The sequence below is a fragment of the Solea solea genome, chromosome 9, assembly GCF_958295425.1.
Source record: "Solea solea chromosome 9, fSolSol10.1, whole genome shotgun sequence".
NCBI classification, from domain to species: domain Eukaryota; kingdom Metazoa; phylum Chordata; class Actinopteri; order Pleuronectiformes; family Soleidae; genus Solea; species Solea solea.
The window spans coordinates 7,257,039-7,274,868 of NC_081142.1; the positions used below are offsets into that span (position 1 = coordinate 7,257,039).

The 17,830-nt window shown below is 42.2% G+C and overlaps 3 protein-coding genes across 12 annotated transcripts in view; 1 reads left to right on the plus strand and 2 right to left on the minus strand.

Annotated features, from left to right (window-relative positions):
* The window catches only part of fryl (furry homolog, like), a 60,564-nt gene extending 52,288 nt beyond the window's left edge, over nt 1-8,276 (plus strand). For 8 of the 10 annotated variants that reach the window (XM_058639008.1, XM_058639007.1, XM_058639000.1 and 5 more), the window contains 8 exons: nt 1,215-1,422; nt 1,591-1,740; nt 1,943-2,041; nt 2,839-2,907; nt 3,757-3,774; nt 5,819-5,929; nt 6,387-6,580; nt 6,922-8,276. In XM_058639008.1, coding sequence (XP_058494991.1) covers nt 1,215-1,422; nt 1,591-1,740; nt 1,943-2,041; nt 2,839-2,907; nt 3,757-3,774; nt 5,819-5,929; nt 6,387-6,580; nt 6,922-7,165 — 1,093 coding nt within the window. In that variant the 3' untranslated portion in view covers nt 7,166-8,276. The remainder of the gene's footprint in view (nt 1-1,214; nt 1,423-1,590; nt 1,741-1,942; nt 2,042-2,838; nt 2,908-3,756; nt 3,775-5,818; nt 5,930-6,386; nt 6,581-6,921) is intronic. The other 2 variants (XM_058639001.1, XM_058639009.1) reach the window with 1 other exon arrangement.
* An 867-nt stretch (nt 8,277-9,143) lies between these two features.
* Nucleotides 9,144-11,570, minus strand: zar1 (zygote arrest 1). The gene is made up of 4 exons (XM_058638495.1): nt 10,863-11,570; nt 9,731-9,823; nt 9,557-9,631; nt 9,144-9,456 (listed from the first exon to the last, which is right to left on the minus strand). Exons 1-4 carry the CDS (start codon nt 11,568-11,570, stop codon nt 9,313-9,315), a joined length of 1,020 nt encoding a protein of 339 aa, XP_058494478.1. The 3' UTR covers nt 9,144-9,312.
* A 912-nt stretch (nt 11,571-12,482) lies between these two features.
* Nucleotides 12,483-15,174, minus strand: slc10a4 (solute carrier family 10 member 4). The gene is made up of 3 exons (XM_058638494.1): nt 14,775-15,174; nt 14,434-14,644; nt 12,483-13,365 (listed from the first exon to the last, which is right to left on the minus strand). The coding sequence occupies exons 1-3, from the start codon at nt 15,119-15,121 to the stop codon at nt 12,844-12,846; spliced, it is 1,080 nt and encodes a 359-aa protein (XP_058494477.1). The 5' UTR covers nt 15,122-15,174; the 3' UTR covers nt 12,483-12,843.
* Nucleotides 15,175-17,830: the final 2,656 nt, after the last annotated feature.

The window sequence follows — 17,830 nt, forward strand, 5'->3', positions numbered from 1 at the left end:
GATCAAAGGTTTTGGCAGGCTGCACAAGATTTTCAGATTTTACATTGAGCTGAAAAATTCATACATTTAGGAATAGTTGCATGATGTGTTCATGTTGTTATTAATCATGCAGGATATTTCTGGACAAAAGAACAAACCATATCAAATCTGAAGAAATTATTGAACTTGGCCATTCTACATCTTGTAAGGGGAAGGGTTTTGGTGTTATCTCTGGCATGGGTCCTGTGTGGGCTGGGACTATGGAGGTGTGCCAGCAAAGGCTGGCTCAAGTCCACTTGTAAACCGTTCCATTTCAAGGTGGGCCAATTCTGGCTGGAGGACAGTTATGAAGTCAGAGTTTTAAATTCCCCTCAGCAGCAGTACTGAACATCCATACGTTTGACAGCACACATGTACTGTCACGTGTGTCATGCAGCCTATTTACCAGTATACATCACTGTACTTGAGGCCTTTTACGATGGTCAGCCACATATGCAAATGTGTGATTGATGTTTACTCTGCTTGATTGATGACAAACTGCAGAAGGATTGTACGTGGGTGAGAGCCAGAGGAAAGCAAGTGCGGCAATGAGAGCAATGAGAGCTGGGTCTGTTTTCTTAGAAATGTGTGCATGTGTCTGTGTGAGTTGTTGCCTAGCCTGTTCACAGCTCTCTGCACTCTTGTGTGGGACGAGAGCGCAGCGCTCTAGCGCTGTTAGCAGTTGCAGCACAGCCGTGCTGCAGACAAGGGGAGAGAGTAAGGGGAAGAGAAGCGATAGTTGAGGATGAGGACAGAGACTGTGTCCGCTGCAGTGCTTGGCAGTGCAGGCTTTAGATATTTATATTCTGTCTGCTTCTTCAGACTCTTTCGTCCCACTGGTCTGTGAGTATCTGCTCTCTCTTTCTGTGTGTGCGTGCGTGTGCATGCGTGTGTGTGTGTGTGTGTGTGTGTGTGTGTGTGGGAGAGGGTTGTTTGCATGATGCTAAAATGCTATTAGCTCATATGTTATCATGTAAGAGCACTGCAGTAGATTAGATCTTTCAATATTCTGCAGCAAGGTCTGCTCTCAGGGAGGCAGAGATGCTGCAATGTGAGGTTGTTTACTTGCTGCAAGTGATGGCGAGCATGAGTGTGTGTGTGTGTGTGTGTGTGTGTGTTTACATGTGTCCTTTGGTAAAGACTAATGAAAGTGTGGAACATGTCCGATTGTAGCTTATTGGCCTTGTTTGTTTCAGTCAAGATGAAGGTGACGCAGACTGCTTTCCAGAGATTCAGGCCTCTCCGCCCCCTTCGCCCTTCCTCTCTGCCATCCTGGCAGCATTCCAGCCTGTTGCCTATGACAATGAGGAGGATGCTTGGCGTTGCCATGTCAACCAGATGTTGTCAGACACAGACGGCTCCTCCGCTGTTTACACTTTCCACGTGTTCTCCCGACTCTTTGAGGTAAAAGCCTGGTGGACGTTTTTTTCTAGGTGTTTTTCTTTTTTTGTGGTTGGCACAACGACATCATATCTGAATCTATGATCTTGCTTATCTGTGAACATGTTCAGCAAGATATTCAATTTCCTGTTCTGTTTTTTTTTTTTACCTCTACATTTTTGTCTTACACAGAATATGCAGAGGAAATTTGCCTCCATTACACATGCATCTGTTCACTTTCTCGGGGAAAGGCTCCAGCGAATGGGAAATCAGTTCCTCAGCTCCCTGGAAGTTATGACATCTTGCTCTCAATGTCCAACTGTGCTGCTGGATGCTGAGACGGTGAGGCCGGTCTACATACAAGAAAAATGTTTGAAACTAATATTAAGGAAATATGCAGAACTTGCAACACTATTTTTGCATGATTGTACTCTAGCAATGTTTATACATGTCCTGCTGTATATGCTTTTGTCATGTACTGTGTATGTATTGAGTGTTGTTGTTGTGGGTTAAATGTATTTGGTGTCCTGTCTTGCTGTTGTAGCTGGTCTCTTGTGAACTGTTGGAGACTCTGAAGTTCAGTGTGCTGGAGTTGCAGGAACACCTGGACACCTACACCGTCAAGAGAGAAGCAGCAGAGCTTGTAAGTCTCTTCCACATAAACCACATCTTCTTTTCTCTTCTCTTTGAGCCTTTTCCCATGGGGGAGTTTGCCTCACAGCCTCTGTGAGAATCACAGATTGCCACAACTGCAGTTTTAGCTGCTGTGTCAGGGTATGTGTGTGTGTGTGGCATCTCAAGAGAGATGAGCTTAGGAAGCATTCTCATATTGTTCTTTATCCATACGCTATTACACCATGGCAGACCAGGAGGATATTAAGACAAATGACTGATGCTGTATAGGACAAGCCTGAGTATGTCTCATCAGTGGTGCAGACATTAAATCAGTGTTGAATTTGAGTACATTTCGCTGCTGTTAGTGTCTGCATCACTGGTTACATCCACTGCTGTGGGGATAAAAATAACAGTCAGCTTTCCTAAATCAGTTATAGCAGGCCAGGCAGGAGAAGCTGCAAGGGGAGGGAGAAATGATGAAGGGGGAGGGGAATGAAGAGATGAGATTGAAGAGGGTTCTGGGATGTTGGGGTGCTAATTGAATGAGACGGCAATGGTCCCTGGAGGGCTAGATACTATCCTGTTCTCTGGAACAGGCCTTCTTTAATTTGCTAAGTACAACAATCTTATTACATACATCTCCTCCCTGACCAACCTTTTAGCATGCAAAGTCAGTGGAGTCCAAAAGTATCAGACCACCAATTTTGGACCCACATATGTCCAAATGACAACAAAAGCTCTTACTCTCCCTCTAATAATCACCAGATATTTTCTTCTCGCCATCTGTCTCAATGCTCACTCATTCTTGCCCTTATGTTCCCTCAGTGGCTTGAGAACTGCAGGAAAACATTTGGGGACAAAGACGGCAACCAACAGCTCAATACTCATGCACAGGTAGGAATGACATCTTACATGTATGATAACCAGGAATGTCGGGGTTTTTTATTTGTGTTGATCGATATGACCTTCTCTGGTAAATGTAGATTTACCGTTTAGGTAAACGTCTAAAGATTGTAACTGACTGATAACCAGTGAGATCTCTGCATTGAGCGTTTTAAGTCCAACTCAAATTGTTTCCGCTTTAGCAGTTAACAAAGTTTATACAGTGTAAATCATAATCTGCTGTATGTTTTGCTTTTAGGCTAAAATATTCAGGGACATAAAGGAAGAAAATGTTATTTGTTGTTGCTCTGTGATGTAAAAATGTGGACTTGTATACAATGTCTTCCCTCTGTATTGTCTTTGTTGTGCCAGTTTTCTATATATTTTTGACATGAAGAGAACTGTTGCTCCTCATCTTAGGGTTGTTGACATGTTCACTTAGCTTTAGACCCTCGCACAGATCTGTGGACCTTGTGCTCACAGCTTCCCACTCTATTTTCCACCCACTGCAGTGCAGTTAATACTGATGTGCTGTTTCAGTCTCATGGGCAACACATTGAAATGTCTGTTACGTCTCTCTCCTCCTTCTCTCTGTAACCTCTTCTCTGCCCTTCTCTTCTTCCTCATCACACATTCTTGGTTGCTCGGTGTAAAAGGTTTCTGTTGCCACTGAGGTGAGCTCATGTGCTTCAGCTCACCGAGCCTTTTTCCCCCTGACCTGTGAAATGATGAAGCACAGCTCCTTCACATGTCAGGTCACCTGTGTCTCAGCTGCCATGTTTAAGCTCACTAATTCTTGGTCTTTCTCCCCTTCTATGTTGTTTGTTGTTTTGTATGTGACCTGCTCACCTTCTTGCTTAGCAAATGGAAAATCTAGCAGTAAGTGGTTCTCATATTACAGTCTCTATAATAATCATGACATTCAGACAAAACACTGACCATCTCATGCCTCTGTGCGTACCATCCCCATCTAAATCTGTATCTTTGTCTTGATCAGTCATGCAACCCAGCTGAACTTCCCCACCCAACCAATCATAATTTATTCTGTTGTCCTATTTTGCTATATGCTATACATATAATATATGCTGCTTTTCTGTTGCTAAATCTGGACCGAATAATCATCGTCTTTGTACTGCACATTTGTTCTTCCTGCCAATAGATGCCAATGTGTAAACTTCAGTGTCGAGTCAGTTTTAGGTTATCATTATGAGAAGGGTTAGGTGAAGAGGTGATGTTGTTATGAGGTTTAGATAACTTTAATTTTGCATGTTTATTATTCCACTCCCATATCTGTTCGAATTACCATTTTATTTCTCCCGCCGTGTTTTCCTGGATTAGGGTCTTAAAGTGACACAATGTAGGTTTTGCGCTCGGGTTCTCCCCACAGTTGGTAAACGATAATGTTTGTTACAACTGTTGTAAAAAAATATGTCATGGTAACATGCATTTGTTGACAAGACAACAATTTCTATAAGCTCTGAAGCAGGACTGCTAATGTACAAATAACCATGCCTTCCAACCAGGTACAGTAGCCAATATATAGCCGTTATAGCATTTATTACAGATATGATTACTTTGTTTTATTTTTCAAGAGATTTTAAGAAACCAAAACTATGGATATGCCATCACGATTAAATGTTGTCGTTCTTTTTGTGGCATGGACATGGAATCAGAAGGCGATGCAGACCTGCTCAGGCTTTGACAGAGGTGACTTTCACCCTGTTGTTAGTTGATGTACCATCAAAATAATCTTGGTGAAATCTGACATTGTGTCACTTTGAAGGTCCAGTGTGCAAGAATTATACTCCATTACCACTGGTCAAAACCCTTTGACCAGCTTTGGCTCTGATCCGCATTAGTGGGATTGCAAAACCCCGGGTGAACATGCTGATTTCTTCTTCGTCTACATAATTTTTTGGCAGTGATACAGATTTAGTCGTGACGTCTGGCACAACACTAAGATGCACATTCAACTTTGGGGAATTAACATAGCCATTCGCTATGAATGTTTTAATTATCCTTATTTTTTTTTACAACGTGAGACAACACTGGGACCAAAGTGAGAGATAATCACCTTTTTCATTATGCAGGTTCAAAAATCCTGGGTATGTCTGATAATTTTATTGTGAAAAATGCTTTAGTGACATAAGTTAGACTGCAGTCGATAAAAAACACAAGACTCAACCCATTCTTTTGTGAAGCATGTCAGGAAACTATGGTGGCCTTCACATACCAGAAACAATCTAAACATCCTTTCACTCCACTTCACACTCTCTCTGCTTCTGATTTTCTTTCTCTTTTTGTTGGTTTATGCGTCGGGTTTCTATTAGCCGAGCCATTCTTCGTTTACGTTTGCTGCTTCAAAAAGCGAAACACTTGCTCAGGCTTGTTTGTCCATTCAGGCTGCAGTGGAAAGTGGATGGCAGTTGTAAGGTGGTGTAAGGTGGTGGCCTCCGTCAACCAACACCCTTGCCTGCAGTTCATTCTATGGCTACCAAAACCAAACAATTCCTATTTTAAATCCCTTTGTAAACATTACATGTATGGGTAGTATTTTCAATTTTTGTCAGTAAACCCTACAATAATTATACAACAACAATGATAAATAAAAATATGTAACATAATTACTTATTATTCATCTTGTCAACCTTACCTGCTCACATTGCAAGTGATGGTAAGGGACACTTTTCTAATTGAGATCTCACAACTAATCCTAGTTGTAGTCACAGTCTCACCTCTTGCTCCTTGGCCAAAACCTGACGGCGCCTCGCTCTCAGCTGTGTCGTTAACCCTTTCAACTACTCCCACGTCTCTAACCCAGGAAACCCATCTATCTAATCATCTGATCATCAGAGTCATTTTAGTGCAGCCTCAACAGGTTTGAGCCAGTGTGTGAATTGTATCTACTGTTCTGTCTCTCTAGGAGCTGGAGTTGTGTCGCAGGCTCTATAAGCTGCACTTTCAGCTGCTGCTGCTCTTTCAGGCCTACTGTAAACTCATCAGCAGGGTTGATACCATCAAGAGGGAGGCAGAGGTGAGAGTAAAGCACAGTAAACGTGCTGGTTAGTTTTCATAAAGCATGTCTGAAATGTGTTTCACGTGTATGTGGAGTTTGTGTTAAGAAGGCAGCGTCACACTGACGGTTTATCAGCCTCATCTCTGCGAGAGAAATGAGATCAGACTTATTGCATTACGCTGAATCCTGCTGTAAAAGCACTGTGCTCGACTGGTGCCTCAGTGTCTCTTACTCAGAAGGTTTTATTTCACATTTTGAATAATATATCAAACGGTTTATATTGTAAAATAACAATATCTTAATTAAGAAGTGCTGAATCTGTATTGCTGCATTGATGTTTACTGAAATAATTGCTAGACTATTTCAGTTAATATTTTGTCAAGGTTAAACATCAGATTGTGTGTGTGTGTGTGTGTGTGTGTGTGTGTCTGTCGTACGCCACAACTGTATACTAATGTATGTGTGTGTTTCTAAGGTGACCAACATGTCTGAAGAACTCACAATCCTCGAGAGCTGTTTAAAGGAGGCGGAAACGAGGAGCGATACTCAGGAGGATGTGTGTATGTCAGACACTGGGCAGATCAACACGGAGACGGCTATCCAGTCTCTGATCGAAACTCTGAGAGCCAGAGATTTCGGCTTTGCCCTCACACAGGTCAAAATCTTTCGGTAAGAGGAACAAAACAAGACCTCGGACACAAATGATTTATCAAATCATGAGCAAAAATTATTTCCAAGTCCCAACTGTGAAAACAAGTGTCATTTGTAATAGTTTTATTTATAGGTTTAACAATTAAATGTGGCTAATTGTCATTAGCTAACTGAAGATAAATACTATCCATACTCCCAAATTTGATGCCATTTTCTTACTATAATGACATTAAAATATGCAAAGGGGGAAAAAAAAACGGAGGAGAGTCACTGGAGAGAAATTGCTTTCAGTCTTTACTCCATTATTCTTTACTCTACAATCTCTGCTTGTACTAACCCTCACCCTCTTTTGTGTTCAGGTCCATGTGGCCCAACGACATTTTCGGCAACGAGACGGATAATGCGGTTCAGACGCTTTTGCACATCTACTTCCGGCACCAGACACTGGGACAGACGGGCTGCCTGGCAGTCGTGGGCCCCAGCAGGGACCTGACGCAGGCGAGCACCCGCCTCATGGAGCTCAACCTACAGATCCGCGAGGCTCTGAGTCAGGCACAGGCCTGCCAGCCACACACCACTGTGGTCAGCAGCACTGGACTGTGAGCCCGTGGCAATGCGGACTAGAACAGACTTGGACCCCGCCGTCTGTGCAGACCTCTCTCAGCTGGAGAGGAAGCGTAGACGGCGCGGGGCCTCGGAGGAGGACGAGAGAGACTCCACCTTTAAAGGGCTAAAGGATGTGTGGGAATAACTGTGACTCTTAATATATATTATTACATGTATGAATGCTTAAATCTAATATCTTTTCCCTGACTAAGCCAACTTGCAAAATTCAGTTGCAATAAGTCATGCGGTGGTGTGCCTGAGACGGAAGAAAAGAGGACGTAGTGGGATGACAACTTTTTTTTTTTTATATTTTCTGTTTAACTCCTTTTCCTCTCTCTCTCTTTTTTTTTAATTAATTTTGCTGAATCTGACTCGATAAGCATATCGTAGTGATCGGGGGCCGAGGCCGGGGATGGGTTTTGGTGTTTGTACGCATGCAGAACAGTCCAGGAGAGGGTGCTGTACGTGTGAGGATACACCGTCAAGATTCATAAGCAAAAAAAAAAAAAAAACCTATAAAAGAAAAAAAAAAAGTTTTCCAAAGCATGCTTGAAAGAGAAAAGCACTGCAAGAATATTTTTTTGAGAAATGTATTTTTTATTAGAGCTAACATCCTAGGTTGTAAATGTTAGGGTATTTAACATGTAATTGTAACCCTGTGGGAAATGTTTGCCTTCAGGGAGTGTAAAAAGAGAAATATATCTGTTTATTGATCTGCTTTGAGAGGAACGTTAACCTTCAACAGGTCTTCACGCAAAACTCACTCTTAAACCAAATAAGTAGCTGCCTTTAGAGACTCTCGACTGTGTGATTATATATTGGATATTTTCTGGTATACGCTCACACACAAATGCATATAATTGCACACAGGTGCAGAACTGGCTACAGCTCATAATGGAAACATAACTTATTTTACTCTGTATATATTTTAGAGAAATGTATAGTGTAAAACCAGTATTTTTCCCTTGTACTTTTGTGTAATGCACTGTTCATCCGAGTAGGATGTATGTATAAAGCTAATGTGATGAGAGAAAGCCAAGACCAGATTTGAGTCGTTAATGATCCAGATCCATTTTTTTTTTGTCATAGTCACAAACTTTTGAAATTTCCCAAAGGTTGCCTTGGTTTTTGGTGGGTGTGGTCATGTTTCAAAGAGGGTCAGGCTCATTTGGGACAAGCCACCCGTCGGTCTTTATGAAGGCATGGGAGATGTAATGTAGCCTCTACCTCCTGTTGACCGCACCAGTCCAGCCAAGCCACATCATATGCATTCCTTCTCTACTGTGATCCTACTGTCAGGACAGCGCCCCCTGCAGCGGGAGACTTGTTTATCCGTGCAGGCTAATCCCATTGCAAAGCAGCGCTTGTCCTCCACATTTGATCTTGTTTTCCTTTGTGTGTGGTGTCACTGAAGCTGAGTTACTCCGTTAGGATGGCCCTACATGCTGCTGTGACTGCAGGACAAACTGTTACATTAGACGCTCTCTGTAAATCTTGTCATGGCACATTGTAACAGTCACTGTACTCATTCCTCAGCTTTTTTTCCTCCCCTCTGCTTGTCTGGTACATTTGAATGCTGTTCTTATTTAATAGATTTACCTGGAAGATGTTTTAATGTAGAGGTGCATTAATATTTTCTTGTTCACTCACATACCAGCCTTCTCTCTGGATAAATAAAAGCCTAATCATAAAGCACGAGTCTGTAAGTGGTTTCCACTCTGAAAAAAAGTACATCATTGTGACCCTTCAATACCAGAAATGATTTGCTTCTAGTCCAATTTCTATACACTATGCAGTACTTTCAAAGCTCAAATACAAAGGCTAAGTTAATTGTTAACTGATCAAGTTCCTACACCTTTAAATTTGTAGGCGTCATACTTAAGCTAGATTAAAGGTTTCCTTTTCTTGGCATCAACATCTGTCACAGGTGAGACCTCCACTTCCTGTCCAGTGAACACAAGACTATAGTACAGAATGCATGGTAGCCATTTATTATCCTTTCTTACCAATTTCATCAACAAAACAGGCGTGAAAATAAGTTTCATAACATGCGCTTTACATTCAAGTAAATATGGCGCTGGGCTGAAGATGCTGCTGCCCCACAGAGGACTTGAATTAGAGGCAAAGTTCAGTTGAGACGCTCCTCAAATGATGTATTTGAAGCTGAACGTGCTGTCACAGGAGAGACGCTTGCCTTTGCATCTGCCACACAGGTCCTGTCTGTGGGGCCGTTTGGGGTCAACGTGACGCTGTGTTAATGCACACGAACAACGTGCTTTGTTGCAAGTCTGGAAATTAAAAAAAAAAAAAAAGTTAGAAAAGGTAGCTTGAGTGAAGTCTCGATGGAATAGTTATGATTTACAGCACGAGAGAGCAAAGGGTGCTTACGTGACATGTGATGTCCTCAACGCGATATGGGTTGAATTCCTTTTGGCATTTCCGACAGTACTGCTTGAAGTAAACCTGAAACAGCAGACCGTTTTAATTTAAGGCACTAGCATCATTCTCAAAACTACATTCGATTACACATTAAGGAGGTGAATGTGGCCTCGGACGTCTCACCTTGTTGGTTCCCTGAACACACCACACATAGGCGCTCTCCCATCGCAGATTGCATTCTCTGCAGTGATAATATCCGTACTTCTGTTCCAGAAACTGAGAGGTTAAAAAAGGTAAATTAGCTGGAGAACACCATTTTTAAACCTAGAGGTTTAACAATTCAGAATCCAATTCTTGGTCCATTAGCTGATAATGGAGACAGATGTATGCATTTTATCCCCGCAAAATTGATTTTATTTGAAAGCACCATTTACAGCTCTGAATCAGTCATATCTCCTGAATCCAGATAGTATCACTCAAACTACTTCAAGAACATTCCAAAGAGAGTTTTATAGAAAATGAGCAACAATCTGAAATCCATTCAAGGATGAAACATCCTTTTGATCTACGACAGTTATTTAGATTTGAAGGGACAATCCATTTTTGTCAAAGAGAAATTTGTATCCAAGAAATTGTCTTTCAAGGAGAGGATTTACTTTTAAGAATCTGTTGAATATGTTATGTAGAATGCATTTTACATTTATTGGTAACATGTTGCAGTTGAATACTTAAACCTTCCTTCAGTTGGGGTTGTACCCTATTGTAAAAACATTGTGGACAGAAATTGCAACCTGTGAAGAGCTAACCTGATAAATATAAGGCTAGTTTTGGGGCATTTTTACAACTTTACAGCTGGAAAAGTAAATAATGGCAGCATTCCATTCAGCTTCAGGTAGTGGACTGGTTCACTGCGTCCAGTCTTGCTGTACATGAGCTGACCTCAGCCATCATTAGTCATAATGCTCTTCCTGCTAAACTCAGGTCAAATGTCTGCAGGGAAGAGACCAATAATGTCTATAGATGGTTGTCCCTTAGATGCATGATGGACACTTAACCATAGCTTAGAACTGTTTAGCTTCTCATTTGAAAAATATTCTCCCAATCATGCTCAGTGTTTGTATACAAGTGTTGTTCCGTGTTATTCTGGCAGAAAGTATCACAATGAGACTCAAAGTCAAAGTTTGTAATGAATGAAAATGTGGCACAAAGTAAAATAAAGAGAGACGGGAATATTAAACAAGACAGACGAGAACACAAAGTCAGTTCAAAGACAAATACGGATGCAAGTCACTTGTAACGAGTTGATTGAACCCACCTGGAAGCGCACGCGCGCCTTGACCTTTGACCCTTCTGCAGCTGGCAGGGTGTCCTCGCTCTTTGTAGTTTGTTTGATTTTGTTATTTTCGTTCAGAATGTGGACTTGTGTTTTCTCTCCACTCTCGGTCGCCTGGGTGTCGGGCGGCTCGCCCGGCGTCACGGTGTTCGCGTCAGCGCAGGACGTTTCCTTCACGTCGTCATTGTTGTTGTTGTTGTTGTTGTCGTCCACCAGGAAGGAGGTGACGCTCCTGTAGGCGATAGGCGAATACACGGCGAGGGTGCGGGGGTAACGCACCCCGCTCGCTGGCTTGGGGCTGCCGCTGCCGCTCCTGCCGCCGGGCGACATCGCCTCCTCCTCCTCCTGCTGCTGACTCTTGCGCCGGAAGTCCCGCTTCATGGACAGGAGCGTCCGCGGGCCGATGGAGCACTGCACCGACGCGTCCCTCTTCGGGTTGACCTGCACCGCCACGTCCTTGGTGTTGGCCTTCCGGAGCCTCGGGGTGAGTTTGGGGTTGATCTGGGATAAGATGGACTTGAGGTGAGCGCGCTGCTGGTTGTTGAAGGCGTCAGAGTCGCCGCCATAGTGGCTCAGGTAACTTTTATATTTCCACCCAGCGTCTTTGGCTCTGGAGTATCTGCCCGAGTACGGGTTATTATTATAGGAATAGAAATAGCTGTCGACTGGCTCGTCACCAAACGTCGCCATTGTGTTCAACCAAGCAAGATTGCGAGGTGAATCATTTAAATAATGAAGGTAACAGTCGCGCTCCATCAGGACTAATCACTGTCAGCTGTGAGGGGCCATTCATGACACTTGTCTCAAAGTATTCACTTACTGTCTCATAATAATGACTTTTAAACATTGACTTACTGTCACAAAACCACTTAAAGTGTTATTGCACAGTCAAAACACACAGGCGTATTGAATAACTGCCAGATAATAATATTGAAAGTTGAAGTTATCTCACTCATTGAACATTTTTTGACAACTCTTCAGCCATAAAATCAAAAAAAATCCAGGCAGTCTGGTTATAATGATGGTCATAAGAGGGTTAATATCTCAATATTGATTAACTTTAACACAATATCGACTTACTGTACCTTTTCAAAATAATGACTTACTATCGTCATGTAATTAAATAATATCTTGTCTAAAAAGAAAAAAAAATACTCCCTATCTGTTAAATATTGATTTACTATCTAAAAATAATGATTTAATTTCTCAAACAGAAATTAATCAATATTCTGTAGGGCTGCACCGATTGTAATTAATCGTCAACTATTTTAATAGTTGATTAATCAGTTGGGGTGTTTTTTTTCAATAATTAAAGCAAATAAATCATTAACAGTGAATCATTTTTGTTTGTGGACAAAACAAAACATTTGAGAACATAATTATTTCCACGTTTGGTAAACACCAATTAACATTTTTCAACATTTTCTGACATAACAATACTCGATTCATCGAGAAAATAATCTACAGATAAATCGATTATGAAAATAAACGTTAGTTGCAGCCCTAATATTCTGAGTTATTAATGTGAGATATTTGTTAGTAACTTATTATTTTAAGAAAGTTTATTTTCATGATAACTTACTGGATTGCATTTCAACAACATGACAAACAAACCATTTTTTATTATTATTCTTATAATTTATACAGCATTGTACATTTGTTGGTGTCTCTTGGATAGTTTGATTGTGAGATGTTTTCACACACACACACACACACGTGCAGTGTGTTAAACTGCATGATGATTCATGTAAATGTCACTTTATATGAAATAATGCAATGTCTTTAAACCTCTTGGTGTGTTTTTAATCAATATATTAGACATAAATCGTGCATGTTTATGTTGCAGGAATGAAGCTTATGTTTTATGGATGTCTCCTTTTCTTTTTCCTGAATGTTCTTTGTGAATGGCAGCCGTGAATCCACCTGCAGCTCCTCTCCTGCTCATTTCATTTATTTTAGCAAATCAAACAGGAGTTGGATCAGGAGGACAAGGGTCCAACGTGATGGTGTTTGGGTCACTCACTGTCACGGCTCCGTAAGACGAGTCAAAGTCCTCATCGTCGTGAAACCTTTGATACGATATGTCCTCGCCGTCTTTCATGGGGTCAGGTTTGTGCAGGACCTCCTTCCTGTACATCCTGTAGGCCAGGATGAAGACGCCGGCCTCAGCTGCCTGGAACAGGGCATACAGCAGAGGGAACATGTACATCCCTTTGATCAGCTGAGGGGGGAAGGCCAGCTTCAGGATAGCGGTGCACAGCTGCACGTTCTGGCACCCGGTCTCCAGAGACACGGCCCTGCAGCTGTTTGGTGGCAGGTCAAAGAGCCTGGCGAGGCCGTAACCTGCAGCGTAGCCACACAGAGGCATCAGGACAGCCACCATGTAGACTGAGACCGGGATGGTGGACAGCAGCTCTGGCCCCAGCATCGCTCCAGTCAGGATGAAGAGCAGTATGAGGGTGATGAGCAGGGACCACAGCGATGCCTGTGAAACACATATTCAGGATGAAGAGGAAGAGGACGTTTATTTTCTCCAAGTATTTTCTCTTCCTTAGATTCTCCCCATGTTTTTTCCAGTTAAAGTACTATTTTTTTTCCCCTCATCTATACTTAGGGTAAAATAGATTTCCATATTTGTTTTTTTTATTTACATCTTAAATGGATAGTTCACCTTTTTTGAAGTAGTGGTTTATGAGGTTCTTATGCAGAGTTTGACAGCATTCGGCCTGTTTTCATCGAGGGAACACAGCTACGCATTGTTTTGATTTGATTTGACTGCTGAGGAAAATATGTGTCAAAGACCCAACTGAAGAACATAAAACATTCCTTTGAATATTTGGGTTTAACATGCTCTTGTTGGCCATTGCTTTTCTTAGGCAGTATATATTGTTTCCAACACTCTACCAACACAGAGGCTGTGCTGCAATCATAGACTATAGATGAAGTCTTCTGGTTTGCTGTAATAGGACAACTATAAATACATTGAATAGCCACCAAATAAGTCAGTTTGATTGGAGGTCTATGGGAAAATGCATTATTAAACCTTTTTTCTGAAGAGTTAATGGTCTCAGTTGTTCAGTCTCGGGTTAATTATGTTCTCATTCAGAGTTCTCTGATAGAAGTTTAACATATCATTGTTAAATGTTCACTCTCCAGGCTTCTAAACCAGTTGGGCCTTCTATGGAGTTTATTTCTGCTGTCTCCTTTCACATCAAAACAACTGTGTGTGCATTTCTAATCCAAACCATGTCAATTTGGCATAGTACACACTGGTGCTCTTTGTCAGTCACCTGCCAAGTTAGTGTGCATTGAATTGATGTGGTCCTCTGTCATGTTTGGCTTTGATCAGAAAAGAGAGGGAGGAGCTCTTCCTGACACTGTGATGTCATGTCACTGTCCCTGCGGTCAGGTTCCCTCTCTGTAGAGAATTACGCAATGCGCTTTTGCGCAAAAGGTGGTCTTTAACTGTGTGACTCACAAATGGCACTAATCGGACTCTTTAATTGGCACTCCCTAGTTGGAAACAAGCCCCGGCAGTCTGTTCTTTAATTACCTTCAGAACAGTGTCAGCCACACGAGTGTAGCGGTACCTCAGCATCACTCCTAAACCAATGGGGATGAGGGTGCTGCACAGGGTCAGGATGATGGCACCGAAAGGCATGAGGTTGACCACAGGTGTGTTGATCCACGCCCGGCTGTAGATCCACAGACACAGCGGCATCAGCACGAGCGCCAGCAGCGTGGACGAGATGGTCATGATGATGCTGAGGAGAGAAGAGCAAAGGACGGAGGTCTGGATCTCTCTCTGAGATGAGATGAAGTTGCAACTAACACTTAAACTTGTGAAACCATATTACAGCCTCAGCTGATTACATGTTTGTGCAGTAGATCTACCTCAGATTCATCTCTCCGTGCACCAGCAGAGACATGATGTTTGATAAGTTTCCTCCCGGGCAGCAGCCACACAGGAGAACGGCCATCGCGGCCACCTCATCCAGAGAGAAGGTCAAAGCCAACAGAAAAGCCACCAGAGGCATGATGACAAACTGGCACACCAGTGCAAGCAGCACCCCGATTGGTCTGCGAATGTGTTGTCCGAGCTGGCTCACCTCCACCGTGCAGCCCAGTCCCAGCATGGTGAAGCACAGCACGAGTCCAACAAACACATTTATCCCGTGGCTGAGCGGGGAATCCCAGAAGGCAGGCATCAGGTGAGGGGAATCCGTCAGGGGAGCGACCATGAACTCCGCACTGGCCGCTGTCCTGTATGTGTTGCCTTCAAGAAAGACGGCACTGCGCGCCGCTCCTAATCTCGCCCTGACTCCATCCTCCGCAAAATCCATAGCTTCCTTCAAAGTGTCAGGAATCAGAAAGTCCACCAAACTAGTTTTTTGAGCATCACCGCTGAACACGCTGGAGTTCTCCATGGCGCAACAGGAGGAGAGAGTGTATCCACTCGACGCTCGTGCGTAAAATGACTCCCCTCTGGTGGCGCGCTGTCACTAATGAGCCGCGGAGGATGCAGTGGTCAGAGAATGAGATGGTGCCATCATGTCACTGACTGTCTTAAAGCGACTCACTGAGTCAGACTAGTGCCGCGGATTGGTTCTCTGATAGACGCACATAGCTGGAGGGGAGAGTCTGCACACAGATTCACAGCGCACGGGCCAATCAATAACGCGCAGGCTCTTATACTGAAAGAAGAAGAGAGATGTCCTGAAAACATCAATTTTAATCATGATATATTGACAGTTTTCCATTTGGAAAATTACTCCCATGATGTCAGAGGCTATTTCGACCCATTTTCCAGAGGATATAAATTAAATATGGAACATTAAGCTGCAGTGAAGACCAGCTGTTTGTAGAGGTTGAGTAAGCACAGCCTATACACGAGAGAAAAGTGTGCTGATCTTTATATTTGTGCATCAAACTGTGAAAGTCTGCCTCCGTGGTTCTTTTGTTGGCCGTGCTGTCGCTTTCAAGAAGTGTGTGCATTACGCACGAGTAGAACATCCACGGCTGTGTGGAGGATGGAGCCCATGTTTGGTTTATATAGTCAGATGTTTTCTCAGTATTTAATCTGTCAATCACTGCGAGGATTAGAAAGTATGCACGATCTAGTTCTCTGGAATTGGAAATCAGGTCTATTTATTTGAAAGGGAAAAAAAATACATTTGTGCTGAGTGTGAACTTAGTTAAGATGTAAAGAAGTCATTTTGATGTTATTTTTGATTATGTTTTTCACTGTGCAGTAATATTAAACATATTCATAGTGAAACTTAAAGTGTCAGGAACTTAATAATACTGGCCCTTAAACCTCTAACTATGTTTGGTTGTTCTGGAAATGTTGTTTGTTAAATGACTTAAACACAAATACACAGTTAAGTCATGGAAACTCTACTTCAGCATGATTTAAAAGTGCAATATTCCATTCAGAAAACTTCTGGGAAATATTTATTAAATCTAAACAAATAAAAATAACACTGTATTATAAAGTATAACAATCAGATGTAGAACTCTTTAGAATTCTCTACTTGGATTCATTTAGTTGAGCCATAACAGTTTCATGAAACATCATTCCAGTTAGGAGTGCACAATAAAATAATGACATTGACTTCTTTATTATAGAAACACTTACACTTTCAGATTTAACAGACATAAGTTTAAAAACACATTAACTCACGAGTGGACATCTGTCTTTAACTGTCTGACTTTTGTCTTTATTGTGATAACATTTTGGTCATATTGTTTTCATCCAGCTGTAATTCCAGGCTTAGGTTCCATTGATGAGCTGATCTGATACTCAGTATCAGTAGTGATCCAATACTGATCAAAATCACTGGAATTCAGTTTAACCTTATCTGTCGTGTAAATGCTACACTGAGGCATTCTCCAGCATAATTGTGAGCGGGAATGTGAGTGAGGGCTGTAAATGCCTGATAAATTGTTGAAACATTATGTTTTCTTTAAATCTGCACGCGTGTCATGAACAGCAAAGTCATTTGAAATGGATTAAAGACTGATATCAGTGTCTGTAGATACTCAAGATTGTGATGAATCCGTATCAGACATGACAAAGTGATATTGAGCCATCCCCATTAGTTTCCTCTTCATTTTGCGTGTAGGTCAAACCAAACGAGTGGCGTTGGTGAAATATGACAGTCTGCTGCTGTGACAGTGAAAGACCTGTGTTTGTTTTCGTGTGCAGACTGTGATCGTCAGAGAGAAAGGTCTTCCTTTGGAAAGAAGAAGCTGAGAAAATGAACGCATTGACGTCACCGAGGCTGGAATGGGATGGGACAGCATGCACCAGTCAGTGACTCAGGCTTTTGTCTGTCTCCTCCCTTTCCCGGAGACACAGGCCGTGTCCCCCATTAACCACTGGGTGACTCCAGGTACGTAACGCAGCAGCTGTTTGTGTACAGAATACATAATGTGTTGGTAGCTACAGTACATGTAAGACACTCAAGCAGCAGAGTAATCCAGGGAGAGCTTCCTGTTCTTATCTCAGTTTTCAATGAGCCTGATTTATATGCAAGTTTATTAATGATATAAAGGATAATAAATCCTGCAGCGTAGACACGAGGACACACAGCGACAGTTAGTATACTTGTGAGAACTATAGATGGGACTGGGGAGCTTACTTTAATGTCTCCAGACCCGATATCAACATCCATCCTGAGCAATTCATTCACAAGAAAGTCACACTAAGTCCAGGTGTGAACGCATCCGGGGCACATTTGACACCTGATCACTGTTATTAGAATAGTAAAATAATAATTAGATGTGTATTCAGTAGTACAGGCCAGAGAGATTTGTGTGCTTAAGGTATGGCCGTAAAAACTTTGGGAGCCAAATATCTTGTAAGCTGTAAATGTCACACACAAAGTCAGTATTTTACACTCAAAAATCAGGTCCTCAATGTGTTTGTGTTACTAATACTGTTTTAA

What these genes read in the sequence shown, in the direction of transcription:
- zar1 (XM_058638495.1), bottom strand. Translation starts at nt 11,570, where the DNA reads ATGGCGACGTTTGGTGACGAGCCAGTCGACAGCTATTTCTATTCCTAT. An exon ending in AGGCGCGCGTGCGCTTCCAG is followed by an intron (nt 9,824 to 10,862) that starts GTGGGTTCAATC and finishes TTAACCTCTCAG; the next exon opens with TTTCTGGAACAGAAGTACGG. An exon ending in GTGTTCAGGGAACCAACAAG is followed by an intron (nt 9,632 to 9,730) that starts GTGAGACGTCCG and finishes CTGCTGTTTCAG; the next exon opens with GTTTACTTCAAGCAGTACTG.
- slc10a4 (XM_058638494.1), bottom strand. Translation starts at nt 15,121, where the DNA reads ATGGTCGCTCCCCTGACGGATTCCCCTCACCTGATGCCTGCCTTCTGG. An exon ending in CACGGAGAGATGAATCTGAG is followed by an intron (nt 14,645 to 14,774) that starts GTAGATCTACTG and finishes TTCTCTCCTCAG; the next exon opens with CATCATCATGACCATCTCGT. An exon ending in TGGCTGACACTGTTCTGAAG is followed by an intron (nt 13,366 to 14,433) that starts GTAATTAAAGAA and finishes TGTGTTTCACAG; the next exon opens with GCATCGCTGTGGTCCCTGCT.